The sequence below is a fragment of the Amblyomma maculatum genome, chromosome 11 (assembly GCF_055883805.1).
Source record: "Amblyomma maculatum isolate TAMU_Amacu chromosome 11, ASM5588380v1, whole genome shotgun sequence".
In the NCBI taxonomy this organism is placed as follows: Eukaryota; Metazoa; Arthropoda; class Arachnida; order Ixodida; family Ixodidae; genus Amblyomma; species Amblyomma maculatum.
In genome coordinates, this window is record NC_139354.1 from 65,187,064 (window position 1) to 65,214,434 (window position 27,371).

Genomic DNA, 27,371 nt, shown 5'->3' on the forward strand with positions numbered 1-27,371 from the left:
CAGTGTAGAAGAAAATTTCCCTGAAGCGAGAAAGGTCGCAAGTCAGTTAGTAGAGCAAAGCAAGCGTCAGCATCTTCATTCTAATCCTGATTTTTGGGCTGTGCCGGTAACACAAAATGCTTCTGTCGGACATTGAAGCATGAGAAAGTGAAGCGCAGCTGCAGACTTTCTCGCGAAGTTTGGCATAAATTATATTACGGTTACCGCTTCTCTTTAGCGCGTTATTTCAGGACGCGCAGCAAACCGTGACATCAATGTATGCGCTATTTTATATGTCGAATTTGTGGAGATGAATATACAACCTCCAGAAAAGAAATATCAACCATGGTACATAATCAGATCTAGTATGTCTATCTGCTCGCTCGAAATACTAATGCTTGGGTTCGCTCTTATCAATGCAAAATGACGTACCTTCTGTTCTACGCGCTTAAAATCGCTGCCGGTGCTCTACAGAAACTAATATATAGATCGTTTAGGCTTGCGATAGGTGGCGACGTTATTCGCGTGAAAATACAGGGATGGGTGTACCGCCGTGTGTTGCATATTTTGCGTCGCTTCTTCTAATATGTGGGAGTGCTAACTGTAAGTATAATTGAAAATATCAAATTGTGAAGTGTGCAGTGGTAGATATTCGGTTGCGACTCTCGAAATACACTCAAGAAAGTTTTTTTTAAGAAGTATCTCTGCGATTACAGACGAGTGAGATATTGAAGAAAGAGGAATGTCCCTTTAATGAAATGGATTAGACAGCTTGGGTTATATATTTATATTAGTACACACATCTATCAGCCAGCTATTTTGATTGCGATGAAGTACTGAATGTCAATACCGATGGATAAAATTCGTAAGCCAATTTGCAATTACTTGAGCCGTATTTGTATAAATTATAGAGAAGAAAATTTCAACTACATATCTAGAAGTCAATATTGGGTTGCTTACCTGCATATGTGCAGAGTTCAACTCAAAGCACACAAACCTGTCTCGAAATGACTGTTTCCTACTTAGGTTATGCGCAATAGTGATTCAAAATAGAAAATAATTTGAAGGCTATAGTAATCTCAGAATGAAGCGATTTGTAGGATCTTAGGTCTCTCGAAAACACAAATCTGACGTGAACTTCCACTTTGATGACTTTCATCCAAGGCCGCAATTTCGTCGAATGCTAGTCTGTGAAGATAAAAAAATATTTCTATCCAACACTGCGTTTTTCAGGTTTCTTTGTTGAATTTCTTTTTTTTTTTTTGCTGCTGATATTTTACAGTACCGACGCATCAAGCTGTTGTGTATCCAGAGTTGTTCAAAGGACGTGATGATGAAGGCCCTAGAGTTCTGAAAATCACCGATGACTTGACGCTAAACCTGGAGCAGGGTTCTGATCTCCACGATGAATTTTTCTTGCGAACGTATCGCCAAGGAGTTCCGCAGCACAGATACGTAAGAGATGGCTCTTTTTAAAGATATGGTCCTGTATACGACCAAAGTTTGCAATTTGATTCAAGACAATATATTAGCACCAGTACTGCTGTTGTAAAAAGTGGTACACTAAAACGTAACTTAGATAACGCAAAAATGTGAAAGCCTTCGAGATTTGCTCCTTGGGAGCACAATAGCAGCGAAGATTGACATGCAGCTGTTTCTTGCAATAAGATAGAAATGATCATATCTAGCATCTAGCCTATGCATCTCGGCGCTCAAACTAGATCAACTAGAAAAAGCAGAAGATTTAACAATTTAACAATTTAAATATGTACAAATACAAATTTCTTTATAGCCCTAAAATATTTTTCTCAGAGCTTGAAGGTACACGTTTAGGGCTCGGCAATGGCTACTTCCCGCAGCCTTTCTTATTTATTCGATGACGCTTACATATACATAGGTCGTCGTATCGCTTCATTGTTATGCTGGATTTTATAAAAGGAATGTAGTGAATGACCGATTTCGTCGCTGGGCAGGGATAGTTCTTTGTAGTTATCATTTTGAAATTAACTTTTGGATACTAATACTATAATCTACATCGGATGAGAAACAGGTCGCTGCTTCCCTAGGGTCTCTGGGTTTTTTCGAATCTCTCTCATCCATATGCATTGCATTTTATTTCATTGTATTATTTACTGAGCGGTGAAAGTCGGTTCCACGCAAGAACCTGGTTACCTTTCCTGCTTAGCGCAGCTGCATTTGCACAGTTATCGTTTAGATGAATAGTACCTTTGATTAGCTGAACGTTTTCAAGCAGATTCCTTGGAATACATTGCATTGTAATTATTTTGAGCCTACTGTTGACTTTCCACAGAAGGTTGAAAACAAGAATCAAAGAGCGCGAGAGGAAAGGCGTAACATTAGATGTCGTGCGTTTAATAAAGAATGCACAGTGTGGTCCTTACTTCTGCTGGCTGAGTATTTCGAGAGTGCATAAAGTTTTATTAAGAAGTAAACGTTGCTGAACCTATTACATGTTACAGCATGTTCTACTGATATCAGTCAATCGAAATCAATATAGATGTGATGTTTCACTTTTAACTAAGTCAACATGTTGCTAATACTTCACAGTAAATTAATATTAATTTAAATGTCAGCAAAAAGAAACAAGTTACTAGTTTTAATTGAATTTTTCTGAATTATAAGTGTGATATAATATTCTTAGAGCCTATTTGTTGCATAGGAATTTCATTGCAATGATAATAAACAGGTTTCAAAGTAAAACCATGAGGAATATTTATGAAGTTATGACTTGGCCAGCTGAAGGTTTTGTTCAAAAATGAAAACACTGTGTAATGTAAGAGGTTAAAAATTCAGCTTTTGCTCTCTATCTCTGAGCTTTATTCGGTTTACCTGCTCTTACTGTATAAACTCCTTTCAACTCACATACTCAGAAGATAAGCCTCTTGGTTTGTGTCATATGCGAATTTCATTAATAGGGCACATGCCCTTTTTGTGATCTGCAGTTATATGATCGGTTGATTGACTAATTCGCACACAGTGATATAGTTTATAGCTTTCTGATTTAAAGCTCCTCAATCTTCATTTAACTTAATGTATATATACGCAATGCACATCGCATTGCTTTGCAGTGGGCATTTAATTTTCTCTGCACAAAATAAACAGCTTCTGGGAAAGTTACCCTCAATTAGATGCAGTACTGCATTTAAATTTTATTATGGCCAATTAGGGATGCTCACGCAACAGAATTCTCAATAGCTTGTCAATGATGTTTACGAGGTTCTGTTCAGAAGGTTCAAATGAACGTGTATCTTGAGTTATGAAGTTTCTTTCCAAAGGTATGCTCGAGGAGGTCTTAAAACACATGCAACACATGAAAACATTTCCACATGAAGTTAATTTTGGTTATAATGTATGTGGGCGTTCCGTATTGTGGGGAGCGATCTTCCACCGCTCCCATTAAAGCCGGCTTTCCCTCATGGCTGTTACTCTAGCTATAACGAGATCGCACCAGCGTCGGTGATTAATATTAACGGTCGAGAGATGGCGCCAGCATCGCGGTAGCACAAGCACCGCCGAATGCTTCGTCACTATGCATGCCGTGAAGTGAGGGGCTTCTACATCACGAACTCGGCGCTAGTACCGGCATGCTCGCGAGACCTGGCAGTCATTAGCGAGACGAAGCCTTGAGGGACGTTTCCCACCTGCTCATCCTGCCCGGCCTTTGCGTTAATCCCCTGGTCTAGCCTATACGAACATTCATCTATAAGCTTGCTGGCGAGTCGGAAAGGCCTACGTTAATTTGAGAGTTATTCTGCTAGCTGGTATTATTTTTATTGCAGAAATAGAGGCCTGCTTATTTTCAGGACATGTTGCTCTTTTCCCAAGAACACGGCCCGCCTGATCGGCGTACTCTCGCTCGTGCTCACAACCACGGGTTGGAGTTTTTGGTTTGGACATGCAGCTGCGATTAAGCGGGGAAAGCGTATTTATCCCCTACTATAACCCCACAACTTGTAGCCCAACGTGGGGCATGCTGTTGAAACACTGGGCGACTCTTAGCTCGATTCAAGGGACGTTCGTTGTCCACATATCACAAATGCTAGTCATAAAGTGACTTTGATTGCTAGGCCCTGCGGCATGCATTCTTGTGTGGAATGTGAATTCCGCTGCAGCATGTTTCAAATTGAAGCATATTATGTGCGCATTTTTGGAGAATGTTCTTCGGTCTAGAAACTACGTGGTCCAGACCGAGGGAGCGCGCGGCCTCGTTCCCGCGGAGTTGCCGGCTTGAAGCGAGTGACTACGAAAGCTGCGTGGGTGCTTCGGGGTTTTCTGCGTATATTTTCTGTGCTGTCGCTTTTGCGACTCCGGTAGTAGCTGCCCTGGGGGCACGGGTGTCCCTACGGGCTTGCTGCTATTGCAGCTACCCACTGAGCGTTCAGACACCATGCGGGTTGGTGGCCTGATGTAACCTCGTGGCTTTGTGCCGTTACCATTTTCCCGATATTTGCTTTGAGGGCGAGCGTTGACATGGGTGGTTGCTAGGCCTAAGGCTTTTATAGCTACATGCGGCATGTAAGAATGGACGACCGCTAGGCGAATAGTGCTTTAGAGCGGGAGCATATTGCTACCCACTTGTTATTTTTGTAGTCTTGTACGAATGGAGCAGTCTCATTAAATTCAAGAAAGGGCTTTATTAACTTTTAACTTCTATGTTTGTACAGTCGCATAAAACATTTTGCTTGTGAGTTTTGTACGGAGTCACGAGGTCCGTACGGATGCCAGGGCCGCCTCCAGAGACTTACGTTAAAAGCATGCGGACAGCGTTCCAACAGCTAGCAGGTTCAGCAGAGCCACTTAGGTTTACTGGCCTCTGCATATCGGCTCGCTGACGCCTGCTGCGACAGAGCTGCCTATATCCTTTTCGGCGATTCCATCCGGGGCAGGTTTGGTGAGACCACTCAGAAGCCCCCTCTGGCTGCTGTTGCTCTGGCGTGAAGGTGCAAGCGTGGCGCCTTGTGCTCAACAACGAATAATGCTTGCCTACAACGAATAATGCTTGCCTACAGTGTTGAGTCTTTCTCGCGGGCCCCGTGGACACGTGGTCCACTCTCCGCGAACACTAGCGGTTTCTGTGTCTTCCTTTTGACAGAGGCACAGCTTCTATGGACTTCTGGTCGCAATTGTAGTCTGGGCCCCGCTGACTACCGGCCTTCAGACATGGAAGTGGAAGGGTCATGCCAGCTACCCTGCGCAGACCACCCTACTGTCGGCGCACCGCATAAGCCGGCGCAACACGTCGTTGGTGCTACATCTCCTTACCGGTTCTGCCTCAAGTGCAAGTTCTCGAAGCCATCTCTATTACATATATTTGATGGCGTGTGGAAATTTAAGGTTGTCGGATGTGGTTAAAGTCAGCTCTTCCCCGTGGTAGGCACTCTAGCTATAACGAGATGGCGCCAGCGTCGGTACTTAAAATTGACTATTGAGATATGGCGCCAGCATTGCTGCATGACGAGCGTCCCTGAAGGCTTTGTCTACGAATGTGAGGATGTCAGGTGCTGCAGCAACGGGAACTCGACGCGAAGAGGCGCATACTGTGGGGACTTCTGTCTGCTCGTCCGGCCCTGCTTTGGAGTTTACCCCTCCCCGACGTGGCCACACATTCGCCTGTAACGTTGCTAGTGACTCGGATGACCTAGATTCATTAGCGAGTTTTAGTGCTAGCTTGCGTTGTTAATGTCGTAATAAATATGCGTTCTCAGCAAGCATTGTTCGTTTTTCCCAAGAGCGTGGCTCGCTATGGTCGGCGTACACTCGCTAGGCTGTACGATCACGGGTTGGGGGCGGCGCTGTAGGCAATCAGCCGCGGTAAAGCGAGAAAAACGTATTTATCCCTCTATATATCCCAACAGCATTCCACATCCTCTCCACAGGACATAAATATCATTAAATTGTCATGTTACATTTTTTAAAGATCGGAATATTTATTTCCTTGTGTTATATGACACCTTGCGATCTCAGTTTATTGTTCTTTATTACTTGCGACTGTCAGAGGACTGATACTCGCCACAATGCTTTCGGCGGCTGGGGTAGCCGCTGGGGGTCGTTGTAAGTTTCGGATTTGAATTCGCAGCTATCTTGAGGGAATGTATATTAAATTTCTTTAGGTTGTTATTCTGAATCCATATTGTCGCGAATAATTAAATTATTTGTTCTTTTTAGATAGCCGCTGGTACGCGGTTTTATCACTGTGAATCATCCGCGCGTATCGATTATGTGTTGTTTGTTATTCATGCCTGCTGTTCCGAGACACGCTGTATCATTTTATCGTGCAATGCGGCGAGTTGTTTCTCGAAGATTCCGACAGACGAGACCGGATTCGCACTGTTCTTGAAAGCTGCAGCGAGTGCTTTTCTTCAGCGTCGAAGGAGCGGCGAACTCCTTTGGCAAAGCATCGCATCATCCCGGAAGAACACGCTCGACCGCTACGTCAAAGCCCGTACCGTGTATTGCCGCGAGAAAGCCAGGCTATACGCAATCAAGTTGAGGAAATGCTGCGTGGGACATGATCCAGCCATTGAACAGCCCCTGGACGCCACCAGTCGTTTTGGTGAAGAAGAAAGACGGCACACTTAGTTTCTGCGTTGATTACCGCCGCTTGAATAGCATAACAAAGAAGTATATCGACTTGCTTCCCCGCATCGACGACACACTGGACCGGCTTTGTAACGCTAAGTACTTCTCGTCAATGAGCCTGAAGAGCGGTTACTGGCAAACTGAGGTCGACAAAAGAAACCGAGAGAAGACAGCGTTTATCACGTCAGACGGCCTCTTCGAGTTCAAGGTAATGTCATTCAACCTCTGCTCTGAACCAGCGATGTTCCAACGACGTTGCAGCGTTTAACGGATACCATGTTGGCTGCCTTGAAGTTGCAAATTTGTCTAGTGTACTTAAACGACGATGTTGTCCTTTCTTCGATTTTTGAAGGCCATCTGAGAAGGCTTCGAACAGTACTTGCGGCAATGAAGTCCTCAGATTTAACGTTGAAAGCAGAGAAGGGTCACTTCGTCTACGAAGTGCGGTTGTGTCTGGGTCATATAGTCAGCAAGCAGGGAGGTCGCCCCGACCCACAGAAAACAGTTGCGATCGAACAGTTTCCACAGCCCGGTGACAAAAAAGTTGTGAGCCGATTCCGCGGATTGTGCGCGTGTTACCGACGACTCGTAAAAACTTTTCGAGGCTCGCCAAACCTTTGACGCAGCTTACAAAAGCAGATGCGCCATTTCAATGGGAAGTACCGCAAGCGAAAGTCTTTGAGGAACTTAAGCGCCGCCTACAGTCCAATCCTGTGCTAGGCCACTTTGATGAGAACATCGAGACTGAGGTACGTACCGAGGCGAAAAGTCTCGGCCTAGCGCCGTTCTCATTCAGAGGAATGCCAGACAGGATAACGTAATCGCCTACACTAGCAGGTCCGTCTCGAAAGCCGAAGCCAACTATTTGACGACCGAGAAAGAGTGCCTTATGATCATCTGGGCTACTTCAAAGTTCCGGATGTAGATATACGGACGAAAATTCAAGGTAGTATAAGCAGTTACTATGCGCACTGCTGGTTGCCAAATTTGAAAGCCCTCTCTGGCCGACTTGCCCGATGGGGCCTACGACTTCAAGAATTCGACATCACAGTCGACTACAAATCAGGCCGCAAGCACTATGATGCAGACTGCTTGTCACGAGCTCCCGTTGATGCGCCTGCGAAGGAAGACGACGAAGACATTTTTTGGGACCGGAAAGTGGCAGCAGCTTCGCAGAACAACAGCGATGAGGCCCTGAGCTTAAAGATCTAGCCGATTACTTAGAAGGAAAGGCCATTTCCCTTCCTGGTGTGTTCAGGCGAAATTTATCATCGTTCGGGTTAAGCAATGGCCTCTTCGTGAAGAGCTTTGCACCCAATAAGACCGCGCAGGTTCCTGTTGTGCAAAAGGCTCCGGCTGGAAATTCGGCATACGTTGCACAATGAGCCCATATGAAGCTATCTCGGGTTTGCGCTCATGTTGCATCGAATCCAGGAGAAGTATTGCTGCCCGCGCCCACTACGTTGCCCACTACGTAAGTGTCGTGAGTGCCAACGACACAAGACGCCACCGATCACACCAGTGGGACTACTGAACCCGATTCGGCCACCAACCCTGCTCGTTTAGCAAATTGGGATGGATCTCCTCGGCCCCTTTCCATCTTTATAACAACATCTTTGTAACAAGTAGATCATCGTACGCACCGACTGCCTTAATAGATACACCGAAGCAAGAGCAATATCTAATGGTACCGCGGAAGAAGTCGTCAAATGTTTTGTCGAAGAAATTCTCTTGCGACACTGCGCCCCAAAAGTGCTTATCATGGATAGGGGAATTGCTTTACGCCAGAGTTGACAACGGTAGAATACAGTCATACAAGCTATCGCTACACCAGTGGACCTACTGTGCGCCTGAACAAAACGATCGCAGACATGATTGCCATGTACGTCGACGCTAAACACAAGACCTGGGACTCCATCGTGCCGCACGTGACTTTCACATAAAACGCTGCCATCCAGGAGACAACCAGAGCGACCACTTTTAAGCGTGTGTACGACAAGGAGCCCACGTCGACGCTCGACGCGATGCTGCCGCATGTGGCAGAAGACAACCCAGACGTCGCCGCCCACCTGTAGCGTGCAGAGCAAGCCCGTCGACTCGCTCGGCTGCGCACCGAAGATCATCACCACACGGACGTGCGGCGGTACAACGTGTGACGACGTGACGCCGACTACAGGCCGGAAGACTTTTAGTTTAGACGCCGATATAGTGCCACCCACTGAGTGAAAATCTCTTGCGGCGGTACTTCGGCCCATAAAAAAAGTCCTTCTGTGCATCGGACTTCTTAATTAGGAAGCAATCCCTGACGGCACGACCATGTCTCAGCGGCGCAGGCCGCGCCCAGAAATCGTTCATGTTGTGAGCCTGAAGTCTTATTACGCGCGCTAAAGGGCCTAGCATTTTGAATTTCTCGTATTTGAAGGGCTGAGTTCACGGGCTTTACTTTGGCCTTATGAAGCTCCATGTCAGCCTTTGTGATATATCGTTGCGTGGCGTTGGACTACACGTAAATAATGCTCAAAAATGCTCACATAGAGAAACAATTGCTGATGCCTAGAGCAGCAATGTTTTGTTGCATGCCGCTTTGGTCAAGCAACTAAAATATGAGTGTATTTTCGTAGACGATATGTAGATTGCTGTTTCATAAAATGTTTTTGTTGATGATACACAGTTTGTTCGGAACTTATACGGACTTTTTGAGAAGTCGTCGGCTAGATGCCATCAAAAGCTTAGTCCTGAATTCTCGACAGAATTGCATTAAAATCTGCACTAACCCTACTGAAGAGCTAAAATAAGAGCGCCTATCCACAAGGATTGGCTGATGTTGTGTTTATGATGCTGTTGTGGCTAGAGGTCTGTCTTTAAATAGCTGGACCCCAGGGAATGCTGGCAAGTTTATTTTGGTTTTTACGGAGGTGGTCACTATGTAGACTGAAATATTTAGCTGAAGAATGGTTCGCCGATGGGGATTACCCGAACGAATGCAGGTACAAGGATGCCATATGCAGCAGTCTAGCTTCACGGACGATGTCGGAAGCCCAGAGAAGATGGCGCATGTCTCTTAGGAGGTTGATGTTTCATTCTTTTGATAGGAAGTGGCTGGTGTAGAGGCCTCATGCTTAGTGGCCACTGCGTCCTGAGGCCTGTTGCCATCAAGATCAGAATATTAAGTTGAAGGACGCCTGCTTTAAAAGACAACCATTGAAATGACATATTACTGCTCGAAGTTTGAACATCCAGTTTGGACCTTTTTCGAAAACCCTAAATATATAGAACTATACGGCACCCGTATGAGGTCTGCAGTAGAAATACACGAAAACAGGCGTCACTTCCTCGGCGGCAGCCACTTTTTGACGGCGGGGACGGGCGGGATTTATAGAGCCTTCGTTGCAGTTCTACCCATAAAATTTGTTTTTGAACGTTACCGCCTACGAATTAGGTCTTGAGCGGTGGGCTAGAGGGCCCCTTATTGCTTTTCTCAGCTGCTGGCGAAGGCCCTTAAACAACAGTGCACGTCCGGTAAAGATGTATAGTAGCCGTTGACAACGGCGGCATAAGTCAAGTGCTCCTAGAATGGCGGAAGTCCAAAATCTTGAACTGAAGTGATACCTGTAGTTTTAGCGGTTTCAGCAATGAGCAAGGAATATCTCAGCTAATCCGATATTTTGAACTGCACGCCGCAGTAAGCATCATCGTCGATATACCTTGGATATTACGGCGAGCGTTCGAAATCCTTACTCTTTTTTAACGAGCGCTCGAATGGGCCCTGATAACTGTGACGGCAGTTCGCGGAACGGCCTTGTTCTCTTTGGTTTGTTTGGGCTCCGTGCAACGAAACACCGTTCAATCACTTTCTTTGTAGGGTGAAATACGCGAGATCAGTCTGGAATGATTTCAGGCAAGAATAGCTGCATTCGTATTGCTCCACAATTTTAAAGTAATTCCTTGACTGGCTTGTCTCGATGCTTCTGCGTCGACTTTAAATTCAAAACTGCTGAATGCACGAGCCTACGTAGATCAACGACCTCCGAGCTCGATTGCCTTTATCGCTGTAGCCGATTTGTTTAGTTATAGGGCGCAAGTCAGCACAATGGAGAGCTAACTTAAGTGCCACACCAATCTCTGTGGTTGCTGGTTTAGACCTTGTCACCACAACGTGCCAATATCTCTACACAGTTACATATTTATCTCAGATAATGTAATGTGTTTAAAAAAAACGGAGTTTTTTTCATCAACAAGCAAAACAGATTAGCTCTCATGACTGCAAAGCATCAATATGATTTTGTAATATGTGTTTGTTCAGAACAAGTTCCTCTCAAGGGATTTAGGGTTAAAAGCTTTCGCTTTTTCTTTTGCAGTATAACGTTGAAGCCTTGCAGGAAGATTTGTACCATGACAGTAAAAGACTGGCTGCGGTATTTTTGTCTGAAGAGGATGGTGCGCTGAAAGTGGTAAATGAATTTGCGCGTTTTTCGGTTGTTAAGACCTTCTACAGCTAGCTAGCGAAAAGCAAAGAGACTTCTGTCTTTGTCCAGCTATGACTGGCCTAGTTCAAGCAACGCCTACGCATATGGCTTCTTACTATATAGTGTTACTTGACGTACAATGTTTGTATTTGCAGTACGTTGCATGGAAGGACGGACAGCCTTTTTGGACGCATAGCCAGAGGCAAGAAACCTCCATAGAAGCCAAATGTCCCCCATTTAAAACACTGGCGCCAATTCGTTTTATAGCGGCTGGAGGGAAGCCTATCGAAGCGTTGTCGTCGAATGAAACTTCGTTGTCGTGCACGATTCTAACCATCACCAGCGAAAAAAGGAGTGTTCTAAGACGCCGGCGCAATAGACAATTATAGCCACAGCCACATCTTATCGCACCGCATGCGTGCAGAGGGAGTAGTTCCTTTATAAACACCAATTTCATTCAGTCGACAGACAGTCCCTTACCCCTTGCGTAGTTCTGACTGATAAAAATGATGTAGTATTTTTTGCACAATTTGTGCTTTTACACACTTGAAAATGAAGATGATTACAGTGGTAAACCTAGGCTACCAATGCGCTTTGTAAAGGGTGCGTTTTCCAGCAGTACTTCGTATAGAGGACAGTAGAATAAAAATATGCGACTTTGAATTGAAGCCAGTATCTGAAACTTGTTCGTAAAACGGTCGTCCGGCGAATTTGACGGGCAAGAAGGCGTCCTGTTTTAAGTGCAGGACATGTCGTAAAAATGAGCGGAATCACCACTTTTTGTGCGCTACACTCGAATTTGGTTGGCTTTCTGCTCAATGGAAAAACCTTAGCGAATGGGCATGAGTAAAATTCGAGTATTGAGATACACGCGAACGCCCACCTAAAGAATTTACGTTGCTTCAAACGAAGTCCAGCCGCTGACTCAGGCTACAATTTGTATTGCCCTGTTTTCTACACTTAACAAGCTTATACGATACACGTGCGGTCTTCTTCGCAGTTCGCGTTCAAGTGCCCGAAGTGTCCGCAGCTTTTCTGCGTGTTATTCGGGGCGGAAATTAGGCCCTTGCAATAAAGCTGGAACCACCAAACCACTTTTGGGCCTCGAGGATGTTCCTGCTTGCCATCCTAAATCGGTTTACCAATAATGGGCAGGGCTTACTACAACTCTCGTGTGTCCTTCCTGCATCATACCTGGAACGTGTATCAGCTCCGTGAGAAGTCGACAGGCTGCACTGTTGTCTGCTACACATATTGTAAAACGCTTGTAACAACAAACCTACTTTTCTGACCAGCGTAATGCCTTCTTACGATTACTTTGAATACACACAGGTCACAATAGGACGCATTGTGGCCAAAGCAAAACATCAATCAATTAGCTTTTAAGCCAGGTTGTCACAGTGCAAGAAATGTGTGCAAGTGAATATATTAGCGCAGATAAAGGGATATCATCAGCGGGTACAACGGTGAAAATTGAGTGCGCTTAGCGACTTTTGCCCCCAAGCATGGGATAAAACCTGTGACGGTCTTCGGAGTGCTATATCTAGAGTAAGCACTTAATGGTTTGAATACTGGAAGCTTACCTCATTTGCATTTCGCCGCACCTTGCATTGTTGCTGCAGTTTGCAGTGGCGTCTAGGTGGTGGGCCGCAGCTTGTGAAGAACTTGAGATTACGTGCTTACGAGCTGCAGCCGCTTTCTTGGTATATTTCTGCTTGCAAGATATTGCATTAACCGTGCGTATAATATGCATAAATATATGCATATAAATTTCAGTCGTCGCCTGCTTACTCATATAGCAATAAATTTTATTCCTATAAAATATTGCCGCAAAGCAGTCGCCACTGGCATGCGGCCTTATAACTCATCTGGCGCAAGTATCAATTCTGTATACTTTGTTTTTGTTCATGTTTGTTGTCGCGAGAAGCAGTTTTCAATGCGAAAGCCTTTACGGCCTCATCGTTGTCGACAGAAGGTTGTCAGCAGAGGTGCCACACTTTCGAACGAGTGCGAGAGTTAAAAATAGATTAATAAACGTTTCCCCGAACGCGAATCGACCCTCCATCCCTTGAATTCCCGGCCCAGCGCTTTACCAGCTGCGCCTCGCCCCGGATCCTGAAAACTGTTCATAATTCCGCTTGTCTATAGTGAGGATGATAGCGGGATTCCGCGAGTGACCGATACTGCGCCTTTCCTTTCCGGTAAACAAATCATAGAACGCCGGTAAACTTTGAAGGGCTCAATGAAATGCTGGTTGTGTTCGACAAGGGGCGCGCCAAAAGGTGTGGTCTCGCAGGAAGAAACAAAACGAAGCTATTGCATGAGCATCGAAGAAGGCGCAAATATGAGATCAATTTATTAGGTCGCAGGTGGGGCGTTGCGTGACGCATAGAATGTGATTTCATGTCTTATTTTGTTAAAAGTTCGCGATGCTAAGCGTGCTTCCCCACAAGTGCCTAGGCCGGACCATTCGCCTGTCGCTCAACTAACTTTCTATACATACCGCAGGGATGAAGATCACTTTTAAATAGGTAAACACCTAACGTCGGATAATTTATCATGCAGGCGCAACGAGAGGTCTACAAGTCAGTATTTAAGATATTCCTAAACGATATTCAACCAGTTTAAGTTTAGAATAACATTTGTGTTTTATTATAAAGGTTCGCCTGAGCTGAAACACACTTGACATACCAGAGTTATCTTCCTTGCATACACTCTCCTGAGGGAGAGAAACGCAGTTCAAAAGAGAGGGTTGTACCTATCTTCAGTGCAACGCAGGGAACTATGGAGAGGAATATTTTAGGTGTATTGGAAGGAAACCGCAATGACGCAGATGGTTTGAAGGAAGAAACACTAGACAAATGGAGTAAATACTAAGAATAAAACTATCCTAATTAAACCTAATCCGCCTTGGCATCCCTCTAAATATTCAACCAGACAGCATCACCAACTTCGAGGTATTGATCAATTCGCGCTCGCCTTACCACCTGTTCTGCTGCTGATCGTATTGGTTAGCTCAGTTAGTACAGCGGCTGCACCGGAAAGGCGGTGGCTTAGTGTTCGATCTCTGGACCAAGACGAATATTTCTTCACAAACATTCCTTGAAAGTTGTATAGCTTTCCACTGCAGCTATGCGGCTGTAGTTGGATAGGTGTGAATGAGTAATTACTCTCTTGTTAAAATAGTCTCTACCTTGAGAGCTTCATCTAATTATTCGTCCGAAGCCATAGTCTGTGCAGATATAGTATAAGGAAGAAGCTCCGTGGAAAACATCTGTGAAGAAAGTATGCCCAAGCGTTAGAAGAGTCCAAGACAACTCAAGCTTTCCAGGTAGCAGAGAAAAATAAGTTGGCGGTTTAGATTAGAAAGGTTCGTAGATTAGTGAGCCACAATTCGTACGGTCTAGGGCTTAGCGGAGAGATGATGTACGGAAAAGCATCCGCCCAGCGATTGGTGCAGTCAGGCCGGTGTTGAGAAATGTAATGCCTTTTTGGCTTCCCAGCCTTGTTTGTGTTAAAGTTATTTACATGCTCGCTATAACATGCCGCTACAATTTGTCGTTTAGAGCCAGGACAGACTATTCACCACGTTGCTGTTGTCCTGTCTCATTTGCGGACTTTCCCTGTCGCGAAATCCGCGTGGGTCCGTCCTCACCTCACTGCCACTGGTATACACAGCTTATTACCTTTTCCTCCTGACGAAAGAACAAAGTTTTAACGCGATAGCATAGATACCACTTCATGACATACTGCCGTGTCCGTTAGTCGCAAAAGCCTCAGATTAGCCACGGGGCAATAAATCGCAAGTTCACATTACTGTTTACTGATTGGTAAGAAGGCGAGAGCATCAACTAATGCTACTGCGGTGCAAAAATAGAAACTGTAAAAAGCGGGCACTGTGCCCCGCGAAACGGTAAAGCAAGCAGGTTGGAATATGTTCGGGGTGGTACCGACGACTCTAGCCTCAGACTGTAGTGGCTCGTACAATTGTGACGGGCGCGCAGGGCACGCCTAGTTGGCTTGTATCCACAACTTAATAAAAGAGCTCCTGCAGGTACGGGGCCTACAATGCAGCTTTAAAGCAATGCAGCACCCGATGGTGCATAGGAAAGCCGGGAAAGACATACATGAAGATGACCCGAACAAAGTTATGTTCATCAATTGAGTATTTGTGCTCAAATAGATTTAGAGTGAGTGCGAAAACAGGATGTTTGTGTAGGAGGAGTAAATACAAACACAACAACGTGTAGCAGCCACGTTGACCGAACGCTGCCGCCTTCAACAGTGTGTATTCAGGAAGACGCAATAATGCAAAAAAGGCACACGGACGTGAAACGGAAACAATGTTTGTTTTCCCGGCCGTATACCTTTTTGCGCTAATGTCTATTGTTGACCTAAGGGTCTCGGTCAGTTTTTATTCAGTTCATTTTAGTAGTCAATGATTAAGCCTAAGGTTCGTGATTGTAGTGCCGAAAATTGCTAGATCACAGCAGAATCCGCATTGGGGGAATTCAATTAATTTTAGTTCAGTTTTTATTCATTAACATGGGACTCGCACATCACCAATATCTGCTCGAAATTCAGTAAAACAACCGGGGCCTTATCTCGCTGCCGCTCATTACTTCCACTGCACACTAAACTTCAAATATATCAGGCGCTGTTCTTCTCATGCATTAACTATTGCATTTTGGTGTGGTTGACAACAACTAAAGGCAACATTAGGAAGGTTTACATGTTGCAAAAGAAGATTGCGCGCATTATAGCTAACATTCACTACTTCTCTTCAACTGAACAGTATTTTCCTCAATACAATATAGTCCCGATACAAAACATTTATGAATTTCGTATGCTGCTCTCATTTTATTTATCATCACCCGCTTTCAGGCAGTTCATTACGTCTATCACATCCTCACAACATTATCAAAGTAATGCCTCTACACACAGCGCTAACGTGTGGCTGATTCCACGCTTCCGCACCAATTACAAGCTACAGTCTTTGAAACATAATCTTCCACAAATTCTCAATACGTATGATGAATTTAGCAGCCCCAACCTCAACCGATTACGGCAGTGTTTTTTATCCCATTAGATTTTAGTGGGTGATATTTCCTGCTATCCTGATTTTCAGAAGCCGTTAATATGAAAATGTACTTGTTTCCTGTATGTTTCCCTTTAGAAGTACTATTTGTATTGCATATGTAGATTTTTTTCCTCTCTCGCATCTACTCTTTGAATGACGTCATTGCTGTTTTGTTGCAAACATGTATCCATACTGTCCTATCATAGTTGACTTTTTCACATGTACAAATCTGTACCATGAATTTAGTGTTTTTTATTTTTCATTGTACTGTCCTATGCATGGTAGGCCACCATGCCCTGCCTTGTACATCGGGCACCTGAGCCTTGTCAAGCTGACATGACAGCTTTTAGCCCAGGTGACCCTTCAGAAGCTTTCTGAAAAATAAATTGATTGAATTGAAAAAATTCCTTAAAGGCCCTCATTTCAGGGTGTTTTATATGAGGGGTGAGATACACTTGAAACACTAAAAAACGGAGATGGTTATTTGACATTTTAGCTGGCCGGTTACACATTCTTGAAAAGCAGATTACGGTGCTATGCCAAACGATGTCATATGGACTGCCGTTCCAGTCTGTAGATGCTCGATAAAAACATCGAAGAAGAAAAGAAGCGCGATTGTGGGGATCAACTTGAAGTGGATGACATGTGCGCTGCGGCTTTGATTTATGGTACTTGACTCAAAGATGAATAAAAAATTTGTGAAAAAGAGCAAGGCTTGTATTGGCTGCAAAGAAAAGAAAGAAGTGGCAATCCGGATTGTGCTTTCAATGCTGAACCACTGGTGTCATATCAGTATAAGGAATGAATGAACTGGGCGGTACAATTATATGAACAAACTAGAATGCAGTGATTAGATATGCTTGATGTGGGCTCAGAATGGCTGATGCGTATTCTAATTTGCATATTGTAACTGATTTATATGCGAGAAATTTTACCTGAGGTGGAGCAAGGTGGAGGTGGCGTTTAAAGGAAACCTATTGTTTTTTTGTTGAGATAATATTACTAATATGATTGCGCCATTATAAATTCGAAGAGTCGGTGACTATTACTTATTTATATTACTGTGTTAGCTCAATCTGTGGGTTAGAAACTGAACATTAAAAGCGACAGGGATTTTGACGACGAGAAAAGGATATTAGTTTGCATTTAGTAAGGTTGAACGACCTTAACCAATTGCTGCAGCGATTTACTACGCTGTTAACTTCAATCTGAAGTGTGTGTTGGATCATCGCGATTGCTAATGGCGCAATAAATGGCACAATCATTCGCGAACATTCGAATCCTACAGAAAACATGCCGGGTTAAGTCATTAAAATATATTAAGAATGGAAGGAGTTGAGGACAGATCCTTGCTTAGCGCCTGATGTAACATTAAGAAATTCAGATATGTGCCCGCTAACATGCACTGAGTGACAACCATTGATTACAAATGATTCAAATCATTTATTATTTTAAGCTGTAAGTTTAGCTACGGAAGATTTAGTAATTGCCGCCGGTGAGCAAACTTGTCAAAAGCTTTCGCGAAATTTAGAACACAGGCACTGGTCTGCATGCTACAGTCGAGATTCATATATAAGTTAAAAAGAAAGAGCGCGAGCTGGGTTTCGCAGCAGCAGCTCCTGCGAAATCCCTCTTGTAAAGGATGGAAACAATTTGGGTGGAGACAAGGAAGTTTATAATTTGTGAGTAGATGACGTGTTCCAGTAATTTCCAAGATACGCTAGATAATGAAATGGGGCGGTAGTTCAAGGATGAGTTTTTGTTACCTGATTTGTAGACTGGAACGGCCTTACCCTGTTTTCAATCAACTGGAAGGGTTCCCGACTTGAGTGATTGGGAGAAAACGAGACAACAATATGCTGCACAAATAGAATCTACATTTTTTTAGACTTTTGAAATAATTATGTCTATGCCAGCTGAAACTAAAAGGTTCATATGAATTATGGATAAAATACCCTCTTCGACGAAGGCTTCTTTTTAGAAGGGTAGTAATTGTGTATGCGCGTCAAGCCATGGAGTTACCACAGATGTAAATGCAATATTGAAGATATCTGCACAATCCTGATCTGTGACTGGGTCGTTCGCGGCGTTTGTTAGTGTAATATCATGAGGTCGCGTGAAATTTAGGGCATGCCAGAAGTGGAATGCAAAAGCATTGAATCCTCCTCGTCACTCAGTGCCCCTCTTTGCCTTTCCTTTTTTTCCTGTAATTTCTCTTGATTATATATCTCTCTTTGTTTGGCGTTCTGTGTTACGTTCCCCGCACCGGTATACCCCAACAGATTCACGGAACACACTATTAGGCACCGCGTCTTCCGCTGCCGGCGCCAAGAGAGCCACTGGCACAAACGAGGGGTGCCATCGGACGGCATGACGTCATGCGGTGTCAGGATGCGACATGACGTCACGGTTACAGTCAACGACCTTTTTACTGGCGTAGAGAGGGGCGCCCTCGGGAAGTAAAGATGTCTCGAGCGGTAGGCTGCGCCTTGACGTCGCCTTCGGCGGTCCCCATGGCAGCCGCATTGTCGTGGCATCACTACGTACGCGTAGCCTATTTTGCGCAATGTTTTCATCTCTTTTGGTTCTTGTACACCCTATTTATATTTTGTTTGAAGACTACACACTCGTAATGCACTTCTGAATACACTATTGCGCCTTTATTTGCTAATTAGGTCAGAAAAACATCTTATTCTGTTTCTCAAGACGTCAAATCCTTTGGGCACCGGCATTAGTCGTGTGGGTATTTCGAGTTCTGATTGATTTTAGTTTCACATCTCATTCTCTAAATAATGATCTAATCACCTTATTGACATAACTTTGCTTAGCATCCTCAAACCATATTCTCGATTATAGCCTCTCGTTTCATCCTGACTCTATGAGAACGACACACGACTGCACATACGTTTTGTACACACGAGTTTATGAGCATAGCCTAGTAATGCTTTCGCATTAATAAGGAAAAAATATTGCTCGCCATTGGGGTTCTCGTGGGTGTATCTGTGTGGCTGTCGAGAACCGCGTGATCATGGGTGTCGTTCTATGGTTCTGAAGATATCTTTACTTCACAGGAAGGCGTCGTTGGTCCTGACCTGAAGATCAAGCCAGTAGTCGGCGCGGAACGCTCTGCAGAAGGCCGACATCCGCATCTGTTGGAACCTATTGAAGACACCGATTCTGACCGCTTCTACGGTGTGCACACGCCATTGACTAGTTCTTCTCATATATTTGGAATCAATGAGCGTACATAGTTAACGAAGAGAATATAATTGAAGGAGACAATGTTGCGTTAGCTGTTGAAAGAACACACATTACGGTCAGTTCTTTGGCTTCATGTTCAGGTAGTTCAGTTTCTAGCAGCAAGGCTGGGGTTTGCTGTGTGACGCCTGATCGTTGATGTTTCAGGAAAAATGCCGGAGAGTACACAGATGCAGGTTTCAGCCCGTAATAGAGGATTTGACGCAAGTAAGTGCAGCACCTTCTAGTACGTGATCATTTTTATCTTGTTAATACCACTTTTGCAGGCACATACAATGTACCACTGGTGACACCTGAACTATTTGTGGTTGTGGACTCATATTTCCGAGCAGGATTTACAAAATTGTCAGATATGATGAAATACTTGCTCGTGTTGTTCCGAGTGGTAAGCAATATTCACATAAGTGCCAACAACTGCGTCCCTACTGACGGGTTTGAATTTCTTTTTTTCAGGTTAATTTACGCTACCTTGGAGTTAATAGCCCCAAAGTTCAAATTGTATTCAGGGGTGTAGAAGTGAGCACTGTGAGTGGCTGCCAATTATTTCTAAAAATGTGTTTGGATGTATATCAGGAGGCTTTGAATGTTTTCTGTGTTTTAGCAGCGTTTTCATACAATATTTGCCCTTACGATAACATTAAATAGCGTGCCGTTCACTCAATGGTCCTTTGAGTAGCGTCCCCTGGCGACAAAAAGTGGAAATGTCAAAACGAAGTAGATCGCAAACAAACCCGGCCATTCCCGTCTCGATTCTGTGGCGAACGGTTTATCAAAGCATTCAAATATCTGTTCGTATCCCTGAATGCAATATTTTATATTTTTATTTTACAATTCTCAGCATTACAGCGAATTACTAACACCTTTCATGAGCTGTGTTCGTCCCCTTTAGCTTGAATTATATGATGCTTCTTATGCTAAATAGCCGCAGACCAGCCACGAACATAGCCAGGAGGTGAGAGTATGCAGCGGTTGCACTATGCAATTACTTTTACCGTAATAATTCCTGTGTTCATTTAGTGTATGTTACCTTTAGGCTGCGTTCAGAGACACGGCTCAGCAACAATCGCCGTTTAACGCGCTGCGAGACAACCAGGGAGGAGAAAAAAGTTGCTGTATTCCGCTGTTGAGAGGACAGAATTACGCCATGAAATATCGCACACAGGTTCCCTCAGCAGGCTTATTATCTTTTTGAAAAGAATCTTCTAAAACGTGCCCCTTTAACTGTCAATGTGATTGTGACTTAGTGTTTTTGTGCGCCAGAGAAACCTTAAAGCAAGCGTTTGGTACGTACCGGAATTTCGAAGCGTTTAAATTAATGTGTGCATCACGATATCCCATTATTACACCGACTTTCTTTAAGGAAAATAAAAAAGGGCTCAAATAGTCTTTTATAGAGCAAATTTTCAGTACTTTTCGGAAGTTTGGACAACTTGTTTTATTACATCCGAAGCGTACCTCATTTTGCAGTAGCCTAACAACTATTTTCAGAAAAGGAACTTACTAGTTTCTTATAGCACTCCCGACAACTCACTCACAGTGTACAAATAAATGCTTTAAAAGAAAACATTGCCCCAGGTCGGAAAATTACACATTTACCATCAAGATGCTCATAACAGTATCGTCGATAGATCCAAACTTAACTTACTGTTTATTTCCCAGAATTTATAGGGATCGGGATCGGAAGGGGATTTGACTGCTTGCTGCATGATTGAACATTGATTCTAAAGCAGAGAGAGCAAGCAGAAAGACAGAAATGACTACAAAATATGCTCTTGATCACAAAATAGCATTAGTGCTATATTGGTTAGGTTATATTATTTAATCCTAATATTTGTTGGTATCACGTTATAAAACCTAATATTACTAGATTATTCATAATTATATCTAAACTTTGTACTATGAATATATAATATTTATTACCTAATCAGAAGAACTATGAAATTATGTTATTACCGACAGGAGCGCGTCGTCTGTATTTTGTAGTCGTCTTTTTCTTGGCTGCATTAACTTAAACAAGAATAAGTTGGGTTATATCGATTGTGGAAAAGAATTTTTGCGTTCTAAATGCGCCATGGCATAACGAATACAACCGTGGCAAAAATTACTGCCAATAAGACATCAATGCTCTTCCCTGTATAAAAACTCTAGCACTACGACCCACTGAACAAAATGAAGCCTCAGTCATATGATTATCAGGACGACAAAGATGCGCATAGATAGGAAGTCTGAAAATATTTTTAGTCGACCATCTGCCGCGGGCGCAATTGTTGGCAGATGTTCATCTGAGCGAAAAAATTGCTTTCAACAAATGTAAAACAGACATTGTAGGGGCCGGACTGTAGGTGTCGCGGGAAGAACGCAGTTTGTAGCTGTAGTAAGTGATGGATGCTTTGACGGGGGCATATGTATTGACAGTATTAGGTTAGCTATTGCGACGACACATGGGAAGGTAGATACCAAGAAAGGTGGAGGGCGTGTCAGCCAAAGCCACTAACCTGTCGCTGATAATTACCCTAGGCCAGTAATCTTACGTCTCAGGATATGTACTTCTTGCACATTACCATCACATAAGTACAATTAACGTAGATGTACTTTTAATCTCCTCATTGATAACCTTCCAATGCAACAGCGTTAAAGCACCAGCCCAGCAGAACTCCCGGCTGCAATGCAAGCGAACTCAACGAGCGTGCCTTTGACAATTGATGACTGGCAGGAAACTTGGCCAGGGACTGTTTGACTCGTGGCTTTTGTGGCGTGAAAAACCACATTAGATGCCCGATTTCGCATACATATGATATGTGAGGGAAAGAGACTGGAATTTGACCTTGGAACTTTGGATCCCGAATCTGACACGCTGCCAAGAGGACACGCAAGCTGAGTAAGGCTGAGTAATTCGGGCCTTATCGTGCGGAAGACCTACATCACGGGATAAATCTGAAACGTGTTGGCTATCTTGGAAGACGAGAACATTTAGTTTTAAAGAAAAAATTTATTGAAGCGAATTCGAACCTAAAGTTTCTCAAGGAAAATGAATAGGGCAGCCCATATCTATCGCAGCACCCGACCAGCCATCGTGTTGAACTGCCACTTCCTCTCGCTGTATATGTGGCGTTCATAAACTTTCATTGTGTGCAATGGATTCAAACAGAACGCTGAATTATAATCTAATTAATGTGCATTACGTGGTGTCAAAAATTTATAGTGCCCTACTTCTGAGGACTTCAGTCCTTTTCTTCGCCGTCCTATGCCTTATTTTGAAACCAAACGCTCGGTCCGACACCGAAATGAAACGGGACATTCTTTCCCACAAATATATTTGGCCAGGATAGCTAAAGGAGATGCAACTTTAAGGCGAAAGCGTCACCGGCCCCATTACGCGAAAATGTGTCTATCGGCGTTAATAATAAGATGGCGTCGGAACAACTTTTGATCTAACCACAAAAAAAGGCCATTGGGACCACGAGGTTATGCTCAACAGATATCAATCTGGCAGATCCGCACCTTCTACCAGCTCTGGCAGGCTATACGCCCGTACGGCCTCACTAGTAAAATTGATGTCTCGCCAGACTTCCTTCCTTTCACATCAAAATTATGGTGCAACTGTTTTGCGTGCATCGTTCTTGGCAGTACCGTATTATTCCGCGTACTAATTACATTGCATTTACTTGTCAAACTGTAGTGTAGGCGCTGGTAGCGATTAAAAACGACGACAATCGTACCTCCAAATTTTGCTTAACAGGCTCTAATAGGGATTCAAAATGACGACAATTGTACCTCCAATTTTCACTTAGGAGGTTGTGATAAGGATTCAAAACGCGACAATCGTGCCTGAAAGTTTGGCTTAACAGGTTCTGATAGGGTTTCAAAACGACGAAAATCATACGTCTAATTTTCACTTAACAGGTTGCGATAGGGATTGTAAACAACGACAATCGTACCTCCAATTTTCGCTTAAGAGGGACTGATAGGGATTCAAAACGACAACAATCGTGCCTCTAATTTGTTCGTAACAGGTTCTGATAGGTATTTAAAACGACGACAATTGTACGTCTAATTTTTGCTTAACAGTTTCTGATAGAGATTCAAAACGACGACAATCGTACCTCCAATTTTTGCTTAACAAGTTTTGACAGGGATTCAAAACGACGACGTTTTTTGTTTAACGGGTTTTAATAGGGACTCAAAACGAGAACAATCGTACGTCAAATTTTTGCTTAACAGGTACTGATAGGGATTCAAATGGATGACAATAGTATCTCCAATGTTTGCTTAACGAGTTCTGATAGGGATTCGAAATGACGAGAATCGTACCTCCAGCTCTTTCCCAATAGACCCGCCTCACCACGTAACATAGCACAGCATAAGGTCTGAGAAGAGGAAGAGTGGAAAGGGTGCTACAAGAGAAGCACAGAGATTGAAAGGACATCGCGTATCGGTGACGTTTTGAGTCGCGCGCGCCCAGGAGGGCGCATGGGGAAACGTTTCACGGAAGTGCGTTACTGGAGTGAGCTTTCGTATTTATACACGTAGGCGTTCTTAAGTGTCTGCTTACTTTTAGTGATGTAAGTCCTCCATATAACTCTGTAGCGTACGACTGAATAACAACGACTATTTGTGAATAACACGGGCACAAAACAAAATAATAATGAGTAGGAGCGAAGCGAAATGCGTATACATGGGCGTGCCCGTGGACGCCAACTGCTAATGCTATCGCGTCATGCTTCAAGCTCGCATTTCTGGTTTAGTTTAATACCCTACAGTAGAAATCTTCATGTGAGAAGCGGAAGAGGCGGCAGCACTTGTGACAGAGCAACGAAAGACAACTAATAAAATTGGACCATTTTCTTATAATATTTATTTCAGACACATGTGTGACCTTTATCACCACATTGGGCCTATGGTAAATGTACAGGAAACTTTTCTATGGGCTGCTGCTGTATTACTGAATATTCGACAGATGATCTTAGATATGATGAATTTGACAATACCGACTTCGTAAAAATATTGCTTTTTAAAGCAGAAAATATGAATATATTATTATTCTTGTCGGCATTTTCAGATCTATATTTGCTATTGCGCGATGGCAGAGTAGCCAACTCGTGAGAGCACATGACATAATGAAGTGGAATCGTTGAAGTGACGTCCTCATAACTGCATATTTAATTCCTCTGTAAATAGTTATTTTATGAGAGTGGAATGAGCTACTTCTAATGTGCGTTCGGAAACAACGCAACCGTGCCTTGCGCGTCCGATTACGGTTTGATCCTTGCTCTGAACCTTATAAATTTAACCGTTATTTGCACCTTTATTGGAGCGTTGGAGTTTCACTATGCCAATAAAAGAAGTTTAAAAGTATGCCAATAAAAAAAATTAAGGACGAAGTCTGACATTATTACTAAACAAATATACTTCATCATTAGTTTTGAGGGAGGCTTCTATATACCTTTCAGTATTGCTTTTTGAATGCGGAACAAAAGCCCTTTCATGCAGCGGTTCGAAAGTTTTGCAATCATGATTGTTAGGACAAGCTTATCCGGGTGGTTAATTAGACCGCAGTTAAAGTTGTGCTCGCCCAGACTTTCGTTAACTCCCCTACCAGCTTGGCCCACACAAAGCATTCCGCAGGTCGGTGAAATGCCTTAAGCCAGATTGAGGTCACAATAAACGACTCGGTTCATTAGACACACTTGTGCTCACCGAGCCATTCGTTAATGCCCCTACCAGTTCCACCCAAATGCGGCATTCTTGGTGCCACTGTGATGATATAAACCAGGTCAACGTCACAATCAACGAAAAGCTTGAAATGTTTAGTGATGCACCTTAGCCCACTGGATGCCCCACCTTCACAGTTAACACTCGATCACAAACTTGAAGCTTTTCCGGTGCTGGGAGGAAGCGCAGCCGTACGGCTGCGCTTGGGTGTAAATATACGAACACGATTCACGCCCTGTCAACTTTCGTTCACATGTGCTATTTCTAGTTAAGGCTGGTCCCAACCTTCTGCCCATGCAATATTTTTGTTACCTTGTATCGTCGTTATAGTAGGTCCCAACCTTCTGCCCATACAATATTTTTGTTACCTTGTATCGTCGTTATAGTATGTCATTGATCTTGGTGTTAAATTAGAATGGAAAGAATAAAAAAAAAGGGTTTTCACTGTTTGTTTTGTATGCCCAGAACGTATAGATCTTGCTTTAAAATGCATTGTTGTCAGAAACATTATAGTAGAGGATTTCGCCTTACAGACGTGAAATATAGGCCTTCAAACTTCATTTTGATAGTATTGACGGAAGAGCTAGCGATGGCGCCAGGGTCAGTTTTGAAACAGGAAACAAAGCAAAAAATCTCGACATAGCGGGAAACTGTGCCCACCACAAAGAAATATACTTGCATCTTCAAACACTTGCTGCACTTAGCCAAACGCAGGCATTGCAGTATTGACGCAAGCTACAAAATCTATATGCATATCTATCTATATCTCTAACCTATAAACATATCTATCTATACATCTATAAGCATATCTATGCTTATAGATACAGCTCTCAGGTGTTCCACGTATCTCTTACATGCAGAATGTAGAAATGAGAAAAACTGGTTGATGGATCAATGAAAGGTTGGAGAGGACGACTTCACGTGTCGTGTAATGGACCACCCGGCTAAGCGTTCAAAAGCCTGCCACCACAGCAACAATTGCGAGCCGCTGCCTAAAACGACTGCTATCACTTGATATGCAAGAAGGAAAGGTGAAAGAAAGACGTGTGAAGCTCTCATGATTAGATACACTGGATCTGAGAAAGGCATTATAGTGACGTTTCGTTGCTATTTTAAGATAAAGAAGTAACATTCTTATCTTATCCAATGAAGTGGAAGTTGTATGTTATTGCGAAGCGCGGTTCCATCATTTTGTTTCAATTACGTGTGGGCTTCGCTTCACGTTTTTATTAATGTGTGCGTTTTTCATCCCTCTCTCCTATAAGTTTTTTGCGTCTTACATTTAACCTCCTGACATGCGCACTTTTGTAGTGAAAGCTACACTACTGTAGGTGTTCAAGCCATCGTGGCACCGTGGCACTAAGGCAGGAGCTGCCAACTTGGGTCTCTCATTTCACAAGGTACAGCTATGGGTAACGTGAATGCCAGGACCATGGCATTCATGTTACTCCTATAGGCCACTAAGGCACGTTCATACGGCTTAGCTAAAGCGAGGCTTTATATGTGGGCTGGTAGCCTTAGCTACCGCATCATACCCTTAAAGGCAGAGCTTAAGTGTCCCCCATATTTAGATGCATAAACGTCTTCATCACCACCACCTAATATGCCGGTGAAGTTTGATGGGTTCAACGCAACGCTGGTTATGTTCGATAGAACTATCGGTCGCTCGCCACCAAAGCTTTCGCTCTACACTCGGTTCAGCAGCGTTTATCCCGTTTAACTTTTGTGTAAACATTAAAGCTTTCTTTCCTTAGTTAATAGCTGTCATTTCGCACGCCGTTTTGTGTAGAGGTTGTTTAATATCGTAAAATATTTACAGCATCAAAACAGCATTGATAACTAACTAGAGCCGATTATCGCTTTCTTGGCGCTATAAGCACCCACTCAGGGGCTCAAATGTTGGACACGTTAGCAAAGATGCTGTGACGCGCGAGTGCAGACATCAGAACGAAAATAATTTTTGTGATCTGCCTATCCTGAACGAAACGGCGACCAAAAAATTTCGCAAAAGAGAGCTGCCTTACTGCGAAAGCACCATGCAGCAACTGACTCTGCGATTACCTCAAAAAATTGACAGCGTCATAGGGGACCTTTCCAGCATGCTGTGCTGCTGCGAATAGTGATTCACGTGCTAAAGTCGCGGGACAGGCGAAAACGGTTTAAAGCACTCGCGAAAAGCACACATTGATGTTCGCTGTTGGAATCTGTTCATGAAACTGCTGCCTCCGCCAGCGATACTTTCTTGGACCACTCAGCACTGAAGAATATTTAAGAAA

General features: G+C 43.6%; 1 protein-coding gene across 1 annotated transcript in view; it reads left to right on the forward strand.

Moving 5' to 3' along the window:
- Positions 1 to 446: 446 nt before the first annotated feature.
- The window catches only part of LOC146173995 (venom metalloproteinase BumaMPs1-like), a 65,642-nt gene continuing 38,717 nt past the window's right edge, over positions 447 to 27,371 (forward strand). Inside the window, exons 1-7 of the mRNA XM_084584967.1 lie at positions 447 to 582; positions 1,262 to 1,434; positions 10,938 to 11,030; positions 19,197 to 19,317; positions 19,531 to 19,590; positions 19,650 to 19,768; positions 19,837 to 19,908. Coding sequence (XP_084441093.1) covers positions 519 to 582; positions 1,262 to 1,434; positions 10,938 to 11,030; positions 19,197 to 19,317; positions 19,531 to 19,590; positions 19,650 to 19,768; positions 19,837 to 19,908 — 702 coding nt within the window. The 5' untranslated portion in view covers positions 447 to 518. The remainder of the gene's footprint in view (positions 583 to 1,261; positions 1,435 to 10,937; positions 11,031 to 19,196; positions 19,318 to 19,530; positions 19,591 to 19,649; positions 19,769 to 19,836; positions 19,909 to 27,371) is intronic.